The 21,280-nt window shown below is 38.7% G+C and overlaps 1 protein-coding gene across 2 annotated transcripts in view; it reads right to left on the reverse strand.

Moving 5' to 3' along the window:
- Positions 1–391: 391 nt before the first annotated feature.
- The window catches only part of LOC108551873 (protein expanded), a 56,544-nt gene continuing 35,655 nt past the window's right edge, over positions 392–21,280 (reverse strand). The window contains exons 3-11 of one of the 2 annotated variants that reach the window (XM_017906218.1): positions 20,885–20,964; positions 12,069–12,148; positions 6,352–6,592; positions 5,025–5,300; positions 4,541–4,706; positions 3,937–4,245; positions 3,399–3,674; positions 1,444–3,242; positions 392–1,267 (exon numbers count right to left, since the gene is read on the reverse strand). In XM_017906218.1, the coding sequence (XP_017761707.1) occupies positions 791–1,267; positions 1,444–3,242; positions 3,399–3,674; positions 3,937–4,245; positions 4,541–4,706; positions 5,025–5,300; positions 6,352–6,592; positions 12,069–12,148; positions 20,885–20,964 (3,704 nt within the window). In that variant the 3' untranslated portion in view covers positions 392–790. Of the gene's footprint in view, positions 1,268–1,443; positions 3,243–3,398; positions 3,678–3,936; positions 4,246–4,540; positions 4,707–5,024; positions 5,301–6,351; positions 6,593–12,068; positions 12,149–20,884; positions 20,965–21,280 lie in introns of both variants that reach the window. The other variant, XM_017906217.1, reaches the window with a different exon arrangement.

The following is a 21,280-nucleotide window of genomic DNA, read 5'->3' on the forward strand; positions in this document are numbered from 1 at the left end:
GAGCACTGATTGAATTATTAAAACAAAAAAAAAAGATAGAAAAAAAATAAAGACAAGAATTTTCTGGATGGTAATAAATATTACTTTTGTAGACCTCAAAAATAGGTACTATTTCACTAGTTACAATAATCATACCTGCCTTCATTCAGAGTATAAAAATATCTGTGTAATTAGTACCTAGAAAAATCGTTGTCCTAGTATCAGATAACTATACGTAAGAGCATTTTCCCACGCTTTCGTCGTTATTATGATTTACAAAACTTCGCGTTCAATTTTTTCATTTCGCGCTAATCGCTTACTTGAGCAAAAACAAAGAGTTAATGGACACTTTTATTGTCGATGTATTTCAACTATTCTACGTACGAAAGAAAAGCTTTGTTTGCAAGGGAGAAGTACAATTTTCAGGAATATCAAAGAGATCGTAAGAACGAAATTAGATAAGAAAAGAGATATTACATAACAGACACCTTCGGCATTCATTTAAACTTCGTAAAGGTCTAATCTATCATCGGACTTCTTTTTCTTCCTTGAGTATTAGCGACGAGCAGGAGAATCGTAAATGATAAAATGGCACCCTGAGTTGAAGAAGCACGGTTTGTGTAGAAACGCTATTTAAGTACTTAAGGTGTTAAGTCGACCTTTTCTTGTCTACTGCTTGTTATCCAAGTACAGAAAACAGAGCAGTTATGGAATCGTTTCAACAGCTTTGAGGAATGTACTTTGATCGAGGTATAGAATTTTCATAGCGTCACTAGAGTGGCAAACTCCGTTGCTTTTTCTTCGTTTTATGTTACGAATGCGACGCCCTTGTCGGATCTTTTTTTACAACCGACACGCCTGTCGAATTCGTCACCTTGTAAGCGTTGCCCTTCACCTCGGCGGGGTGTTTGTGAGTACTCGTCGATGATTTTCTTGGAGGTTTAGTGATCTGCGTTGTAGAAAGGCCGCTAACTGGATACTTATTTCTACTGGATGTTCCGCCATTACTATTTCTCGAGCCGTTTTTTGTGGACGTCGAAGAAGTGGCCTCAGCAGGGTGTTTCGGCATAACAAACGCTTTTGTCTGTTTCAATAAATATCGATCGTTGCACAATGCTGATATCAGTGGCAAGTCTAAGTTACGACTCTTCTCGCGTAGCGTTCTAATATCCAACATTCCGTCTTCTTTTCCTTCTTCGCGTTCCTCCACCGTATTTGCTTTCGACGCCTTCTTCGGTGAAGAAGATGACGAAGAGGCGGATGGAAGCGGTTGATTCTTCTCGAGGTTCTGCAAACGGAATAATTGAAGTAAAATATCTACGCTAAAATATTGAAATGACATGAAGAATTTATTTAAATATATTTAAAAATTATAATGCTTTCTGTACCGCATTATGTAACTTTATATTGCTATATAATGTTTATTACAAACATATATTAAGTTTTATAGAACTTATACGATACCTGTATTTCATAGGGTGGTGGTGGTGGAGGCGGCGGAAGTCTCCGATGTTTCAACTGTGGTAAAGATTGTAATTTCGTGGCGGAAGGCGAGTCGAAACACTTCAATATATTCTCGTCGCTCCTCGTTCTAGAAAACGCGTGGAGTGTGTGGGGATGAGCTGGGGCTGGTGGTTCGCGTCTAAGACTCTGACTTCCTGCCGATGAACAAGTAGCTCCACTATATAGCGAACTTGTACTAGCAGCGTAGTGGCTGCTCAAATTACTATGCGGTAAGTAGTTGTTAGAACTCGTGTCGCTGCTACTAAGGTTTTGATTCGAAGCGTATTTCGTAGGTGACGAGAATGAGGAACCAGGAAGGTATGGTGTACTACGATACATTACTAATGATTTATTGTTAAACGAAGGATAAGGTGGAGGAGGATAAGCAGCCATGGCCGCTAAAAGCGATCCCTGTTTTGCGTCAATGTACTCTTGCTTCGACACTGCGGGATCCTTTAGAGGAAACATCACATAATCGACGTCTGAATACAGTTGTTGTTTATACTGTTCAATCTGCGATCTCGCAACTTGACTTGTATAAACAGTAGCCAAGCTGGGCGGTGGTGGTGGTAAGTATGGTAACAAAACCGGACCACCTCGTGAAGCGTGCACGTCCAAGTAATTGTTCGGTCCAACGACAAGAGCTGCGACGGGCGCGTGGACCGGCGTGGGTTTCATTTTGTCACCGGGATAAGTAGGTGGTTGAATTCTGGGTGGTGGTTTTGGGGCGATCGAAGCAATGTCGTTGGTAGCTTGATTAGTACTGATAGTCTTCGAAGCCGTCAAAGTAGCGTTCATCTTACTATTCACTAGACCAGTTTGTATTTTTGTCGACGTCACCCTCGATACTATTTCTTCAGTCGTAGCTGGATATAATTTAGAAATTGCTTCTTGTCGAGTGACCTCCGGAACCTCAGGATAAGGTGGTGGAGGTGGTGGTTCTCTTGGTGTTACCGCGTCATTTCTTGGAGGTGTAGGCGGTGGTATTTGAATCCTTTCTCTGGGTGAAGTGTAAGGCGGTGGCGGTGGCGGATCGGTTCTTCGTGGTGGCAAAGGTACAAATTCGCCACGAGTGGCATTGTACGGTGGGGGAGGTGGAGGTTCCCTTTCGATATCCGGTATTTTTGGTCGTGGTGAGTTTATTGTCGCATAGTCCATGCTTACTGGATAAGGAGGAGGTGGAGGAAGTTGCCTATCGCTATCGGTCCGTGGTGGCGGAGGTGGTGGAGGCATAGTAACGTAATCGCAATCAGAATCCATCGAATTACTGATAGTTTTTCGAGGAGGATAACGTCCAACTATTAAGTCAGAAAGTTCATCGGCTGATAATAAAGGTCCAACACTGGAAGGATCACTGCCGTCACCTCTGAAGCTCCCTGCGCTGAGTATACTATTGCTCCGTGATCTAGAATCTTCGAGCTGCTGATCCAGAGAAACACCCGACATGGTAGACACAACATTACTAACATCTTCATCACCTTTACAGACACTGTAAATGGGTTCCTGATCTTCTGTACCAACATCTTCTGTGTAGACGTCGCTTGTTTCGGACCTAAGACCACTGTGAATGGTATAAAAACCGGACGTTACGGAAGCCTCGTCGGTTGTAGACTGAACGGAACTTAAGGCACACACATCGCTCGCTGCAGAAGATCCATTGGCATCACCGGTAGGTGAGTATAAATCTCCCATTCTTTCATCTTGCATTTCACTGCTCCTTAGTGTATATACTCCACTGGTTTCACTTGCAATGTCGGTACCTGAAAGAGAGTATCTTCATGAAACAAAGTACAGATTAAGCTACAGTTCAAAACTAAGTTTATTGACTAAGATCTAAAGATCGTTCACGTTTTTAAATGATTTTTTATGCAAAATTTTTCGCAAATTCATTTAATACTATTACCATTTAAACTTACCCGCATATTTTCCACCTTTTTTGCACCTATCATAAATTGCGCCAGGAAAACTAGCGGTTTCTGACGAAACCGCTGAATTCTGTGCCGTATGCGAGAAACCGAGTTCCAGACTGGAAGTCGCGGATGTGCGTCGCATTCGCGGCGGTCCACCAGCAGGTGCATTTACAACTACGACCGTGCTGCAGCTGCTGCTACATTGTGACCCTTCGGCCGCTGTGGCTGCGCTTGATGCCAATCGCAATGCAGCCGTCGTAGGAGTACTATCCGTACCATCAACTTCTGAAAATTACAAGATTACTTGTAAGACTATACAATACGAAAGTGCCAATTAAAAGTATGAAATCATACGATAATACCAATCCCTTGTTAATGATTTGTATGTATCTTTAAAACTTGACAGTTTTACATCCAATAAAATTGTAGTTATTTTATAGACATAGGAATATAGATAAGGATATAAGAACTAAGGCACGAAATAAGTATAAAATAAGCATTAATATAAATAATTTCTACATGTGCAGAATGGAAGTAAGTTTACCATCCACAGTAGAAACTGGGGACGACGGTATGGAACGGTCCTCAACGTCTGCATTCGAGCCGTTCACAACACCGCATTGAACACCAGAGTGCGAAGTATTTTCAGTAAGACGTGGCAGACATTCAGTCGAAGCAGGCGCCGTGTCTGGCTCGTCCTCGCTGTGAACCCGGTCGCTGACAATTCCAGAAGTCGTGTTGGACGAGGTGCTCGAGATAACAGAAATTCGTTGGTCACCGCGCGCCCCGCGTGCCGTTAAACTCAACTTGCATCGAGCAGGATACATGTAGCAGTCGCGAAGTACTTTCCTCTCTAAAGTTAAAAACAGAACATTAATTTGGCAAACATCAATTTTGCCTATTCACGATTATCAGGTTGTCACGTCATTAACCATAGGTAAACAGTGAGGACTGAGCGAGAATCTAAATACAAAAGCGTAAAGGAAAAGCCGAAAGAATAAAGTGTCACAGAAAAAGAAACAAAAATTCTGTTACAATGGTGAATGTATCTGGTAAGTTGAAAATGCTTTTCTATGAACTTATGTGTAAGCTTTAGTAGAGATACTAAAAATTACTGAATTTCATCCACATAGATTTTATTAACTGACCTTCCTCTTCTCGTCTCTTCGCTTCATTTACTCTAGGTGCTATGGCCATGGAGAACTGATGGGTATCTCTACAGAGTCCCAGAAGCAGTTTGCTTTTGTCATCACATCCACTGTAGAGGGTGAGTTTGTCCGGCTGATCGACTGCGCGTATCTCAAACTTCTTACGCTGTATGTAAAGGAAACACAGCAGATCAGAAGAAATCCATCACAGAGTCTTTTCTCAAGATTAACAAGGTCAACAAATCCCTAATTCAACAATGCGATTGAAATTAATTTACAAAGTTAAAGCTAAATGACAAATACAAAAATGAAAGGTAACTTGAACAAGAAATCACAACTCTAGGCTATACATGAAAGAAAAACTAAGAACATGGAACTTAAGACATTAAATTGGGATAAAAAGAATTTGGATTTAATTATAAAATGGAAAGTCACGGATGAAAGATCGAAGAGAATAAAATAGTAATGGAAACATGAGACTAACGTCGAAGCAAAGTTTGCCGATGTTGTTCCAGGCAAAGACACGTGGTGTCTCCTCCTCGGCGTAGATTCGCACCCCGCGAGCACATATCGCGAGGAGTATGCGTCCCGGACCTGCCTCGTTCTTGCTTCTTCGCAACCGATAAAGGTGAGCGTTGAGCGGCGCCTCCAGCAGCACCGCCTCCCGGATGTATTGCAATTCTGCCTCCTCCCTTGAGAGACCCCGGTTGTCCCTGTGCTGTGCCGCGAGCACGGCGAGCACATTTGACTCGAGGCACATCTAGCCAACATAATCATTGATTACATTTAATAAAAATCCGACTACTGTTTCTGCAACGCGTTTTTCAACAGAGCTCGCTTAGATGAGCAGAAGTTAAATCATCTAGCTTGCTTCCAGCAGTCTTTACGATCGAGATATCGCCATGAATAGGTCTACATTCCAGTGAGTGAACCTCGGAAAAACCGATATCAGCTTTCAATCGAAGATCCAAGATTTATGTTTACCCGACCACGAAACGAAACGAAATCAGAAGTATCGTAAAATAATTTTAAAATGCACGGTGTTTCCGTCTGTCGATATTTAGAAAACTGTGATTTCCTGTTTCGAATATTTAGTGCGCGTAGGTAATTCCGATAAGAAATAGGGTATAGTAGAACTCTACTTATCCGAACTTATCTGGGGACAAAACAGTTCGGATAACTGAATCTTCATATAATATTGCTTATTGCCTTTGTTATTTATAATTATTCGTTCAAATAGGCAGAATTCATATTCTGGTTAGAATAGACACTTGTCCACTGTGTGCATTTATATAATAGCAATAACCCTCGATGATAGTTTAACACGTTAAACGCCAAGCCGGTCCCTAGGGACCAGCACTAGACTTCTCGTACGGCTCGGAAGGGCCCGCATAACGACTAACTGTGGCGTGAACGGAACGGCACGTAAAACCGGCGTGGCGTTTAACGTGTTAAATAATAAGAGCATAATAAGAGCTCAAGCTCTGATCATGTACAAAATACTAGCGCAAAGAAGGTAATATAAGAAAAAGCGAATCAAACTACACAGAACTTTCACAAATCCGTGAAACTTGATTACCTTCTTTACACTGCTTCCAAGAATTCTCAATTACAAAAAGAACTTGTAATTGTTTCAAAAAATGTGCAAAACTGCAAGTCATCTTTCTGTAACTGTTCCCAGACATTTATACCATTCGTCGGTAACCCCTTTTTGGTGTGTGCAAAATTTTCCAAATTCTGTCAATTAATTTTATGCGATATTTACTATTTATTATACCGTTGTAGGTGTTTTGTGTAAATAAGAGACTTACGTGAGGCGGTAGGTAATCCGTGGGCTTGCAGTATCCCACAGGTCCTGCGTGTGGCCTGTGCCGCTCCTCGGAGTAGTCCCCAAGATCGGCTTGTAGGGCAAGACCCGCGAGTGTGAGCAGGGGCGTAACGATAGATGGTTCATGTAGGGGATGGTGAGGATGGAGGCTCTCCACCCCACCGCCATGCCTGACGACATTGTCGCGCAGTTGCAGGTAATAGTGGTGACGCGTCGTTTCATCGCTGAAATGGTAATCAAATGGTTAGCTGCTTCTTCGTTTTATACGATGAAATAAGCTTATATTGAGCCAGTTTTTGTATAAGAAACGATACGTTGAGAACAAGTTCTTGCTATTAATTGATACGATCCAGGCTCTTTTACCTCTACGATGCCATAGATGCAGTATAAAAAAAAAGTCATAAAATATTTTGATAGCTAGTGCAGAAAACGAGCAAAGTGAATATGGGGTGACTATAAAATATCTAACGTAGCATCGAACAAATTGGAAAAAAATTGATATCAGAGGATGTGAGAGAGAGAAAAAGGTTTAGGTTTTATGAACACTGAATATGAATATACTTGCCATAGTCATTACAACATTTTATATATGCGCATCTATTTTTTAATATTTCGTTACTTATCATGCTTGAGGAGGTATCATACAGACACCTTTGTTAGAAATTAAAATTAATATTAAAAATTATTGGGTAATTAACACATCGAATAATCATTATTTACCTAATGCAGTATTATAACATGATCGAATAACGTAACGGTATTTGCATTTTGTTACTATCAAATTTTCATCGATAAGAAGTTTCCTTCCTTTCCCACAAAACCATTTCTCGTACAATAAAACATGATTAATACGATTGAAACATGATAAAATATCAGACGAGTGAAAAGATTTAATAGAAGTATATATTCAAGTGGAAGAACGAAATTTAATTATTTACCAGTGCAATTCATTACATCGACAAGAATGCCAGAAGCATTGAAGATACTTTTTCATCAGAGTACGACCGATACACTGGCAAGAAGACACAGGAAGAGAACATTTGGTAATTGTGAGAAGCATACCTCACAGAAATGGTATTATTATTATTAATTATGCAAATAGCTTTTCGCGATTCACTGCTATCCGTTATACGGAATATTCGTATGGTGCCATACTTCACATCATATACATTTACAAGGAAATGCACACTATCACGCGAGAATATTCAGATACTTGCTTCTCTTCAACAGGATACAATTTAATTATGAAATTATAAATAAAAGAGACAAAAATTGTTCTTATCCCCTACTCTTATTATAACTGTACATTACAAGTTATGACACGATTATGTGAATATTAATTTTTTAAAAACACTATTCAATAATGTCCAATAAATTATATTGTTTAAAAAATTTCTGATTAGAAAATCATTTATTTATCGAACTATCAATGAAACGAAGAAAATTCTACGTTGACAAGGAGACTATATACCAGTGTATAAGTCGACGAATAACGAATATGATGTTAATGTATTATTGGTGAGTGTGTGAGTAAATAACTTAAATTTTTCATTCGGCAGTGTTACAAACAGATGATAAGATGATTTTTCATTATTAGTTTGTGATTACTTTATCTATTTTGGAAACAGCCTTTTCTTTTTACTACACATCGATTAACCCTTTGCACTTTAGAGACGACCCCTACTCTCTATTTAATCAGATTCTAAAAATCGATGTTAATTAATATATCAAATTTCAAATTACCCAACGATACGTGGAATATCGAAGTAAAATAATTCTACGTCTTAATTTGTATACGATTTCTTATTTTACCGTTTTAAAAATATCATTCACTTGATAGAAAGTCTACTATTTTTCTATAACGAAACAATCGTCAAGTGCAAAGAATTAATATATTCAGACAGTTACGCGAAGTGTATACGATAGAGAAGCATAACCTGGCGCCATCAGCGAACCGTTGAAAATACTAAATATCTACTCACTATGTTACCTACATTAATACAAACAGTGATACCCATCGGTGTCGATTCGTTAATTCGTAGAAATAAGAAATTGAAATTAATTAAACTAAAATTGATATATAATTAAATAATTTCAGGCATCTTCTTCATAAATTTTACTATTGATCTCAGTTGGAATCAAGTAATAATAAATTCGTGTCCCCTATATAGATATTAAATCAATATTTTAGCTTACACGATTACTTTGTAAACTAACCTATAATTTATTATGGCTTAGTACTTCTACCTTTTCAGAAACACGTTCAGTCGTATTAAAATGCCACAAGAGTTCGAAGATAATTAGAATAATTAAGTTTCTGCTACACTGTACACATTTTCTCAATTTGTCACAGATTATATGATTTATAAGATATGCATATATGGTATACGAAAATTAAATACCTCGAGACAGAACGTTGCAAACAACCTAATACCATGTTATTGCAACGCGTGCTATAGTTAGATGTTACCTTGAATACTAATTATGTCATAAAAATAGTTATTAACAGTTTCGTACGATTAATACATACGTGTCTATTGGATGCAATGGAACGACAATATGAGTCCGATTAACTTCGAAACTTCTGATGACTTTACATATTAAAAAGCACTCTTTACGATTAATAATGTTAAGAAGTTGGAAGTAAACAAACTACGTAATTCGTTCACTACTAAAGTTAATCGACGAATACGATACTTCATGAGCCTTAATTAAAACTCCTGTCACGTGATTCGAGGATTCTCATTACCTAATGAATATAACTAGACGCGACCAGCGCCCTTCTACGGTGAGCCAAAGAATTACGGTCCTACAGAACCCATGACTTACCATATGCCGGAAGGGGTGATATCAAAACAATGATCTAAACACGCATACACACATACAATATAAATATCGTGTATTAAAAAAAAGAAGAAGAAAGAAAAAGTATATAGTGCCACGTAACTATATTAACCTTAAATTATCACTGAAAGAAGACTCAGTACTGTATACCTCCGCAGAAACTATAGTAATTCTGTCTTTGCAAATACAGTAAATGTAACTCCAGAGCGTAATATCTATTTGAAATTTAAGCCTATTCCCTTCTAGAAACAATATAATGCGAAACTTGACTCATATTCATTATCTAATCTCTATTAGGAGAAAAAAGGAGACATTATAAAAAGATTAATAGAAAATCTTGCAATTAATGCATGAGTATATTCAAACAGAAAACACGGATTGTGAGATCATATTGTTTGAATGACCCTAACTTATGTCGCAGATCCGCTTTCAGAAAACTGTCCGTATCTCGAGGAGACGTGCGTCGAAAGACACACGGTCATACAATTTCGCGTAATGATAAACAACGTGCTCTTACCAGGCGGATCTTTCGAGGTTCGCAACGTCACGCTTGATACACTTTGCACGTGTTACACATAACGATACTGACCCTATAAATCTACGGGATAAGTAGTGATTACAAAAGACCCTGCTAAGAAAGAAAATTCCAAGTTTAATTTAACTGCAATTCCTTTAAATTTAATTCCTAATAGCAGGTGTCTCGTAACCTCTCGAATCAATCACTGATGCAAAATAATTTTCTGGGGGGATGCCTTGATATTCTAACAAAATCCTTCCAATTGGACGATTCAATTTTATTTAATAATTTTGCTTTTTAAAGTCATGTCACCTTGATGAAGGGATTCTAAGACTGAGATCGCTTCCTAATTTTTATCAACGAGGATGCAAATGAGTAGCATAGTACTTGATAAGTATGAACGTTGAGAAGAACTTTAATGCAGACTTCGATTGTTGCAGAAATAGGTAATTTGCGAAGTACATAGTAGCAAAGTATGAACGTTGAGAAGAACTTTAATGCAGACTTCGATTGTTGCAGAAATAGGTAATTTGCGTACAAAAGGCAAGAAGAGTGGAATAGAAGACAACTTGAGTGGATGAAGTTAAAAGTTAATGAAAATCACCTAGGGAACAGAAGAATTAACCAAAGATCGAGTCGAGAGCTCGATCGTCCGCGAGTTCTGGCAAGCGTGCTGGTCCTTTCACGAATTAAACCCTCGTCGACGTGGACGTGCGGTGAATGCGGCGTGGCTGGATGTAAATCACGGGTTTCGGGTGGAAATCAGAAAGCAACTACGGATCAGTATAATTACCGGGACGAGTGCTTTCATTTAATGCGTACAGTCTATCTATCACGCGCCACGTAATAATTTATAATTACAAGAGTAGGTAGCACTTAGCTACCGGACAGGAGTCGAGATTTCGTTTCGTGAGAGGGAGATCCCTCCAGCGAACCACCCTTTTTCCTTCCCTTCCTGCTTTCTTTCTTATTCTTTCTTTACAACCTGTCTATCTTGCTCCTCCACTGAAAAGGGCGCTTCTTGTACAGGGTGTTTCAAAATTAAAGATTCCACCGAGTAGCAGGGGCTGATGAAAACGATATGTTCCGTCTAATAAATGTATGTCCGATTTTCCTTTATGGTTCGGTAATACGACTTTAAGATCATATGTTTCGGACGCCAGGTGATGAGCAACCCGTCATACATCATCCTTGAAGTGACGAATTGTGATGATTAATGTAGGGACGTCCTTTTTACTACTTCAATTTATAACACAAGTTGTTAAAACTAGCTATAATATTTTTTTAAGCACAATACGAGGATTTATTATTTACCTGATAATTTCCATATTTATTGTAAATGTGAATTTAAGTTTTCCGATAAATGAAATTGCAACAACTTCTTAGTCAAAATTGCTTAGAAATTAACATTTCTTGTTAATTATTTATGAAATGCTGTTAGAAATACAATGCAATTTCTTGTTATATTTATGCAATATGGGCATGAAACTGCATAAAGATTTCTGGGAGACGATGTGGTGTACAAGTTGCCTGTCTCTAGGGGTCTAAAAAAGCTTGCCTCTTTAAAGCTCTGTTGCTAAAAGACTAAAGTGAGAACGAACATATGTTTATTAGACAAAAAATATTTCTTCCATTATCCCCTACCACCTCCTGCTTAATTAATCTGTAGTTCTGAAACATCCTGTATATGTACCATACTACACGTGTATATACGTTCAACACTGTCAAAATTTTTTCTTTTCTCCGTTTCTTTCCTCCTCGTCATTCTTTCAGCCTCTTTTCAGTTTGCATTCTGTCCTTTTTCTTCGACTATTCCTCTCTCCGTCGAACCTCGGGACAAAGCCAGGAACCCTTATAATCGCGATACATCGAGGCTAGGAAAAAGGGAGCAAAAGGGCGATATAGAAGGCCGGTAGGCTACGCGGGTTTGGCAGTTTGGCCAGGTACGGTGGCACCAGGGGAGTATTTGAAGCGGAACGCTAATTACTCCGATTAATTCTGCAATCCATTTGGGGGCCTGTCCGATGGCTGGAGCGTCCTCGACTAATTTAGCTTCCTACGAGTGGCCAGCCTCTTTCGAGTGAATAATTTGTCAGCCGGTGTAGCCTCGATCCAACTACCGGAGTTTTTATTCGCCCTTACGGATTCGATCTGACGATTCGATTCTAGTTACTTCGTGCTGGTTTTAATGTTGAAACGAACTAGAAGGAATTCGGAGAGGTATTGGGTAATATGTGGTATGAAGGTGAAGTTGGTATCGATAGTGACCGATTCGTGCGATGATTATGTAAACCAACAGAATGTAACTATGTATTGAGAAATCTGGGTGTAACTGTTACCTTAGGAGCAACGGCGTGTCGACGTAGTAGCGAACGCGAAAGTAGAGGACGAAAGCTGGTCTTCCGCTGCTGTCTAGGCCCTGAAAATCATAAAACAAAGATGTTATGATCGACTTTACTTATAGTTGTTTAAATTTCACCCGCTTTATTATTGGATATTCAAATGTTACTCTTGTATATTGCAGTTACTTCGTGAACCTCAATGGCACGAGTTGATTGCTTGTATTGATTGCTCCTATAATTATTAATATCGAGAAAATATCGAGTAACCTTATTCGATAATCAATAGAAAATATGTTAAAGATAACATAAATCAAATCTAAACATTGAGCATTGCGTTTGCAAGTATTTTAATGCAGATTTAATCCATATCAATCACCTCGGTTGGAATTCGATCAAACTGATACCCACTTATCTTTCTCCTTCTGTTCTTATATCGATGCTCATTATTCCACTTCATTAGGCAAGTACGCAGATAAATTTTTAATTGGTCGAGTAATTTGAAAGACACTTCACGTAGAGTTTTCATACTGATTCGATTAGAGTATCGAATTACTCCTATAATAATCAATTATAAATCTTTTAATTACTAGATAATACTATTTTAGCAGCTAATCAATACTATTTAAATATTGTTATTTTAAAATCAAATTCAGGGTACCTTGAGTGTATTAAGTGTTTTAAATTTACTAACCTATAAATGCAACTGTATTTTGACTCCTACCATTATACATTGCTGACCATATAAACAGATCCTAGGAAATGCTAATATCAGTATTCTAAATCAACGCAGAACAATCCCATTAACAATGATGTAAGTCTTACGTTCTCCACGCCGCGTAGGTAAGACAATGACTTGTTTCGATAATTGAATTGTTTTCGCGCGGACTAGAATAAGTAACGTGACACGGCGCGTCGATCAACTAAATCAAACAAGAGGCACCGCTCGTATTATCCGCCTGTTGAATCGATAACACTCGATATCGCCGGGTCCGTTTTGTTCATGACATATTTAACAATTGCGTTCATTCGGATCGTGAACCGCGGCATAAATCTTCACTATACGGCCCTCGCATTTTACTTTATCCCGAAGCGTTACTCACGAACGTTAAAGTCCAATTCCCACTAACGCGCGGCGTGACACGCAGGTGGCGCTTGCATGCATAGAACTATATACGATAGCAGTCTCGACCGTCTAATTCAATTTACTGCATCCTAGATTTATATTTCATCCTTTCGTGACGTATCTATGTATGAATTCAAACGAAATACTCTTTGCGTTCTAAGGGTATCTATACAAGATGTTTATTCCATTAATATTTAATACTTTTTCGTACACGACAGATTCGATAGAAATAAACGAAGAAAAATACGAAGGTTAACCGCTTTTTATACCTGATATAATAATTTGAATAAATTTCTTTAATTTTCAATGGCTCTCGCATAATGGATTGTTTTAAACTGATAGTTATAATCCTTTTCAGGTTACATGAAAGCGGTTGTCGACACGATTTGTATAACCTACAATACAATAGAAATCACCAACGCTGTATTTTATTTCTCCATGAGTCGTCATTATAGATGCGGGATATTTTAGAGACAAATAGATCTAACGTGATTTCTCTCTCTTTTTCGTTTTGATTTATCTGTAAGTAAAACTTAGAGAATGCTGTCTTGTAATGAGAGTATTTGTGTTGAATGCAATTAAAAAATTTGTCTTCTAGGTGTGATTACTGGCTAAATATCACGTCGCTTATGCACTAGTGCGAATCGAGCTTAACTTTAACGACGAAAGAAAAACCGCCACACCACGTGGGCGGAAACCACCAAACCGTGAATATGCCCACGCGTGCCTTCAGACCCACGCGTTTTCAAGCACGGTAGCTACCATAGCCCGTTCTACCGGGAATCGGGACTAAATTCGACCGAGGATCTCCGGCTTTCGGTCCGTGAAACTCGAGACCGCGAGATTCGAAGGCAGATAACGAGACGAATCCGTTGGATTCGGTGTATCCGACAGGTACGACTGCTTCCTATGTTTTTTTGCATCTATTTGGAAATTTTATAGACAGTACTTCATTGAAATAGGTTCTCGATTGCCTATTCCGTAAATTGGGATTAAAAACGTCTACAGTCAGGTATGTATTTACAATTCTCGTTTTACAATTCTACTTAAATTACAAATAATTAGAATACGTGTATATATAAATATTAGTAACGTTATTTACACGTAAATTGATCCTTTAATGAAGTCTTTATGAAAATCATAAACGATATGTTAACAAAATCTTTAACGATTTACAGGCACTGGTTAAGAGCATTTCAACGTTAATATCACCTTTCTTTTATACGGTCTACGATGGTGATCTACTTTCGAGAAGTGTTTAAATCGATGATGAAACCTTCACAGGTATTTCTATCATAAAAACAAGCATAACCATAAACCGCGCTACGGTAGCCTCCCATTTCTCCGAGACTCGAAAACCATGGTTCATTATACGAGAACCTCCAGCATCGATCCGATCCTAATTTCTTTTCACGCACACCCACACCAATTCGATTCATCATAACGGTAGATGCTCTCCATTGAAATTCAACAATCAGAAGGATTTCGTGGGTTTCACCGATAGAAATTAGGAGACGCGCATACACTAATACGTCCTTACTTTTCAGAAGTGTACGGGATGACCGATACATCATCGGACAGAGACAGACCACGATGTGGAAATGGCGGCGGAGGGGAAGAGAAAGGAGTAGGGGAAAAAAGAAAACACCGAGAACAGAGGACGAAGATGGGAGCAGAGGAAGGACGAAAGAGCCGAAGAACGGAACGAGGGGAGACAGGTACCAATAACGAAGCCCGCTCCAAATTCGGTAGCCGAAAATTAAACCGAGAAGGGTTTCTCGGTTATGTCTAGACCTAGACCCTCCGGTCAAATCGTAGCAAATTATACCGTCGGCTCCATCCGCATATTTTACGAACCATAAATATTAATCCACCTCTCGGTGTATGCCTTTCCATCTTCCCACTTCTGTTCCACGTCCACTCTTTGGCTCTCTTTCGTCCTTCCACCTCCTCCTCCCTCCACTCCGCGCCACACATACGTTCCTGGATGGCCCGCGGGTACAGTCGCCGCTAAAATCGAGAGTCTGGGACAAACACTCTGAATTTGCATACACACGATACAGAGAGGCTACTATAAGCGCGTGTGTAGCGTACCAGCTACACCTATACCAACTGCCAGCAACGTGGATGACATTGAAGCTCGCCGTGCTAGCAGGTGTGGCTCAAGCTGATTATTGGACCGCGATAAGTCTTTGTCGATCGAACAGGAATTCGACTGGAGTAATTCTTCTTTTCTTTTTTTTCCTTTTAAAAATTTTTTTTTTTATCGTTGGTGTAGAGTTAGAAACTTTTTGGTGAAATTTTGACGTTCTGTCTTGGTTCATTTCAGTTCGAGATTTCTATCTGATTTTCTGTAATGAGAGTTTTTAGGTTAGGAGTACGACATTGATGTGGGTGAATTTAGAAAATTATTTCGACCGCTTAAGTGTAGACTTAGAAATAGGATTTGATGGTGTAACGTGGTAGAGATATTTCTGTGGCTATTTTTAGATATGGAAAATATGAGGTAACGAGTTCTATGAGAAAGTTCTAATAGTGTGTTTGTAATCATTTCCACGTATATTATATTGCAAATTAAAATTTACTCTGAAATTATGCAATCATAAATTCTGTATTTTCATTTAAATTTTATATTTGAATTTTTAATTTTACCTATGTAATTATTGGAATTTGATTTCTTCTTCTTTGTTGAATTTGTATTCTTTTTCATTCGTATTAAAGGAAGTTCATATCAAATGGTGTAAATTCTTTTCCAAGCTTTGAAATTATATTAATTAGACTTTGCATCATACTTTATCTTTTCCGTCTTTGATAACCGATTTAATTCTCTAATAACACGAAACATAAGAGACAGCTGGGTAACAAACACAGCATTCCATGTCAGAGAATTGAACGGTTGGAATGAATTGCCGTTCAAAATGAATGCGGATACGCTCGTAGATAACGCAACTGCAATTTTGTGCTAATGACAAGGACCAACGAGCGACGCAGCTCAATGCAACAGACAGCATGAAATTGATTATATAGTTGCATTTAACATGGTCCAGTGGCTTCTCGGGACTGTATTGTTGATGTTGACTACTGCCGTTACTTGGCGCCTGGCGTGTTGCCACTTTGTGAGAGCCATCGGGGAGAACGGTAATCGCCCACTTGTACGTATTTCTACAGCATGTTCCACTGTATATAATGTGTGTACACGCGCACCGATAAATCTTGTCCATTAGTAACCAACGTTATACATCACCTCCCGCCTCCTATTTCAAACAATATCTCAATCATTTTTTTCACGAAACACGTGCAGGAAACTATGAAAGAAAACATCGAAGGTTATTTCGTGTTTTGAGTAGGTTCGAAGAATCCAATGTAGTTGTGTAACTTCTCGTTTAGGTTAGGTATCGGAGGGTAATTAATTAGGTATCAATACCGATTATACCGATGAAATTGTTCTATTTGCATAATCTAAAAAAATTTTTCTTAGAATAAATATAATAGTAATATGTAAATAATGTAAATGCAAGTTTAAATAAAGGAAATTTCATCCATTAATATTGGCAATCGAATATGTGATGTTAATATACATACAGACGCTGACATGTATACATACATACGTATTTATACATTGATACACGATCCATTTCACCAACTATGTATTAGATATCCTGATTGCGTGGAGACACCCGTGAAAGCCTGAGTGGGTGTCACCAATGATGTCGAAGAAAATCGAAAGTGCGACATGGCGGCTTCGCGAACGCATCGCGCCATCGGCCCGTACATGTGGATAAATCGAAAAGAATCTATATGTCGATCGATCAATAATACCATTTTCGTTGTTATCGACCTTGATTCATTGACGCCATATATTGGCAAAATCTTATCATCGTAGCTTGGAGGGACACGAAAAGAAACTACTGAAGATGGTAAAAGAAAATGTAGTTCTTATCATTTGCCACAGATGACGTTTGTCTCAATAGGCTTTCAATTCGTATCGATAATGTCACTCGTGCCGAAATTCGCTAACCCGCGATAAATTGTTCTACGGCGCCATCTGGGGAATCTTTTGACATTCACGCGAGGAATGTAAATGCGCGGGTAAATAGAGTAAATTCAAAGTTCCACTAAACGAGGTATGGTTTATAATTTTATTTTATCAATTTGATTATTAATTAGGTTAGTAAGTACTACGTTATTACTAGCGAATAAAAATCTACGAAATTCATCTTACAAATAACGTCGAGTCGAACGAGAGCGTGTCATAATTATAATGCTTTCCTTCTCCTAATCAAAGATTTCCTTCTCGAAACCTTTTGTGGTTACGGGGAGAAAGAGAAAGAGAGACGGTCGTGTGTATAAAGTTGGGATGCAGAAAGCGCCGATAGGGGAGGGGCCCAGTTTTAATAGCCGAGGACCTCTCGCACGGCTGCAGAAAATCCTCGCAGCCGATGTTCCTCCGAGATAAGCACGTAGTCCGGTAGCCCGGTTTTACCGGGCCAGTATTTATTGGTTATTGGTGTGGACCGTCATTAGCGAAACGGGGGTCCCACCGCTCCGAGCAGATACGAAGATATCGCACGAGGCGGCACACTCTGTCTCTTTCTTTCCCTCTCTCTCAGTCGGAGAACCCTTCGATCCGTAATTTCCACTGGTCAACTCCCTGCTGTTCGCCGATCGAACGCGTTGCGCGCTGTTGACAAATTCCTGCGGTTCTGACCGACCGAGGCAAGAGACTGCCCTCTACCGAATTGTTGAAATTTCTCCGGAGGGGAAAGAACGAAGAGCGCTCGATCGATGGAAGGACGTTTAACGATTTGAGGTTATGTAATCGTTCGTGGACAAGTATTGGAATTACAAATGTTTGTATTGTTTACTAATAGCGATGATTCAGAGATGATATATTATTTATTTCTTTCACTTCTTTTTCTTATCTTTAGGAAAGAATATTTTAGGACTTTATGAAATTTACTTTCCAACTTTAATACTTTTCGTACGACGCTGGTAAAGGTATGGTAATCAATGCATTCTTATAACTAAGAACTTAAGAACTTAAGAACTAATCTAAATTCGTCTATACTTATTGTACTTATTGCAGATTATTTCAAGTCGATTAAAATGATACTATATATATTCGTGAAAGAAGAAGATAAATCTGTTTTTCAACGAGTTTTAGACAGAGGAAAAAGAAGGACACCAAAGGTAACCTTAAAACTATACTTCCAATGGAAATAGATTAACACATTGACTACCATGGTGGTCATCAGTGACCGGCGCTTGTCTCCTCAGTGGGGTCATGGTGGTCACTAGTGGTGCCTGGCGATACTAATTTTTTTAATCTATATTTGTTTTATTCTAACCATTTTTTGGAAATTTGAACAACGTAAATAAATAGAGAACTTTGAATAGAAGATAATAATTGCACCATTTTTTTTGGTCATATTTCTAGATAATTCATCGTTATACCGTAAGAATAATGGAAATTTTATCGTGACCTCCTGAGTACCATATAAAAAGTACATGGCAGTCAAAGTGTTAAAGAAATTTTGTTCACAAAGCACAGAAAATTCCAAGATAAACATCATAGGAAACCTATCCGTCAAAGCAGAGGAGAGTCGACCAAACTGATTCACCCCGTCGTAAAAGCGAGCATAGGAAAGGAGGACAAGATAAGTATACTTAATTTCGAAATTTACATACCATTTTCGTAATAAACTTCATCAGAAACATATTCATCAGCAGAGAGATAAGTACGAAGTACGATTCACCCTATGATAACCACTGAATTACGAGAACTTCCTGCACTAAATATAAAAGATATCGGTAATAAAGAGCACCGAGAGGCTGCCGTTCATCAGGTGCGCAGGGAGACCGGGGGCTCCGCTCGGAAGAAGCAAAGCAGCACACCGATGTCCGTGGTGGCGACGACGAGTTGCCGGGGTATATTGCGAAGCTACTCGTCTTGAAGAGGACTGCCGTTGTACGCTCGTTTAGCGCTACCCTCGGGGCAAAACCACGGCCGCCATCGTGCACCCGCGGATGGAAATGCTAATTTGACCGAAGAGGGCCTTCTACGCACCCTTCTCCTTTCGCCGCGAGCATGCTGGCTTCTTTTGCTCTTAAATCGTCTTTTTCTCGATTCCTCGCGGCGAGACGTACCGTTCGAGTTCTCGACCCAGTCGCGTATATACGTTATGCGCGTATATCTACACGGCTGGTGCCTGTGTCATTGCGTAACATAAATTCACAAATTATCGCGATATTCCAAAGATTCGTCCGGAGGGGGAAAAAAAGGAAATCCTGTTTACTTTTTTCTTCCATTCCTTTTGGAAGCGATCGACGCCGATACAATCGATACGTCTATAGACGTAGTCTCTCCTTTTTTTCTGCGCAGAGGATCACGTGAATCATCGAAAATTATTTAAGCGCGTTAAATGAGAATTAACGATCATCGCCCGTCAGGAGAATTCGTTGCTTCATAAATATCGAGATACGCAAGACAAAAATTAAATGTTCTTGTTTGTACTCGGTAATTTAGGGAATATTCGTTTCTGTGTCTCTCTGATGATCTGTAATGATCCACGAAACTTTCCGCTTACGTTTCACGTTAGATAATAGCCACAAATTACTATTGTATTTTCTATTTTAATTAACGAGAAACAATTTTTGTAGCGAAAAATTATTTTAACACCGAGTTTACCAGATCAGTTGCAAATATTTTACTCTTGCGATTGGTAAAATATTCTGCTGCTAATTTTGACGATGTTAATATTGACCTTTACCGGTGCAGAACTATTGCGATACGAATTAATTTACAATTAATTTACCTCCATCGTATCACTTTCATTACTATCAACGTGTACAGAACACTTAATTACAAATTACAAGCCGTCTCTCGGTGTTAAAATGCTTCGTCAGATCGATATCATTTTCATTCAAAGTTGTTTAAAACTTTAGTGCAACTCATAATGCAACATTTATTTGTGGTACGAAGCGTTTAATTAAGTACTAATAAGGGAAATAAGAAGAAACTCTTAATTATGCTAATATAATTCACGGGAACGTTATTTAACGCGCCGACCGTGTCCCTGTTTTTAAAATTATATTTGACTGCCCCATTTAGTCTCCTAATAAAAACGATAAGTACGATAACAAACTCGTTTAGAGACCATAGCTTACATTATTCTGATACCGGTAGAAACGTTAACGACGAATATAAAACGGGTTATCAGGGATTTTACATTGAGCGAAGGTTGTCTCTGATGACGTTGCTAGGATTGTTAAAGCATCAAGTAAAACAATTTTATCGTCTTACTCGAACGATTAGGCAAAATAATTCGGGAAATTATACGAAACAACGTTCGGGGACGATCTTTTTGTTTCCTACCGTGAAACTCGTCTCGTTTTTAAATGCTTGCGCATAATTCCATGGACGTATCACATTTAGTTGACGACACGCTCAATGCACATCTGAATCATCTAAACCTGTGAATTCCACAAGTGTGCATTATGCGACAGAGCCTTGGTCAAACGATAATCGTGTTATCGTATAATTCGCATCGTATAATTGGTTTCCTGCTCGTCGGAATGTCGTAACAAGATTGAAATAGATATTTTGGAATACGGTATTCCACGATCACGTTTACCAAGAATTATCCGAACGCTTTTAACCACGTTGTATAGTAAAAAATCGGATACTTACGTATGTATGAGAGCTTCGCCAGTTTTTAGGTGCGTATTTGCTTAATTTATTCTCGGGATCGACGAAGAGGTACTCGCCGTCTGAAACATTGAAGAATAATTATTAATAATTAGCGTTAGTAATTAATCAAATTACGCATTCCTTTACCTCGCAGAAACGAAATTTAATTTGCCAGTTTCGTGTATTCCACCGATTAGCGGAAATCGTTAACTTCGAATTCAAAGTATAATTCTATATGCCGATTCCATAAATTTCCGACGTTTTTGTTAGGTTAAATATTCCTGATATATATGCATGTACGATTATCTAAATACAAAACAATAATTATCGTTATCTTCCATTATCTTATAATTACAAAACAAATGGTAATCGGTGCAGACGAATATACGTATTTTG

Source organism: Eufriesea mexicana, unplaced genomic scaffold (genome assembly GCF_001483705.2).
Source record: "Eufriesea mexicana isolate 0111107269 unplaced genomic scaffold, ASM148370v2 scaffold5190, whole genome shotgun sequence".
NCBI lineage: Eukaryota > Metazoa > Arthropoda > Insecta > Hymenoptera > Apidae > Eufriesea > Eufriesea mexicana.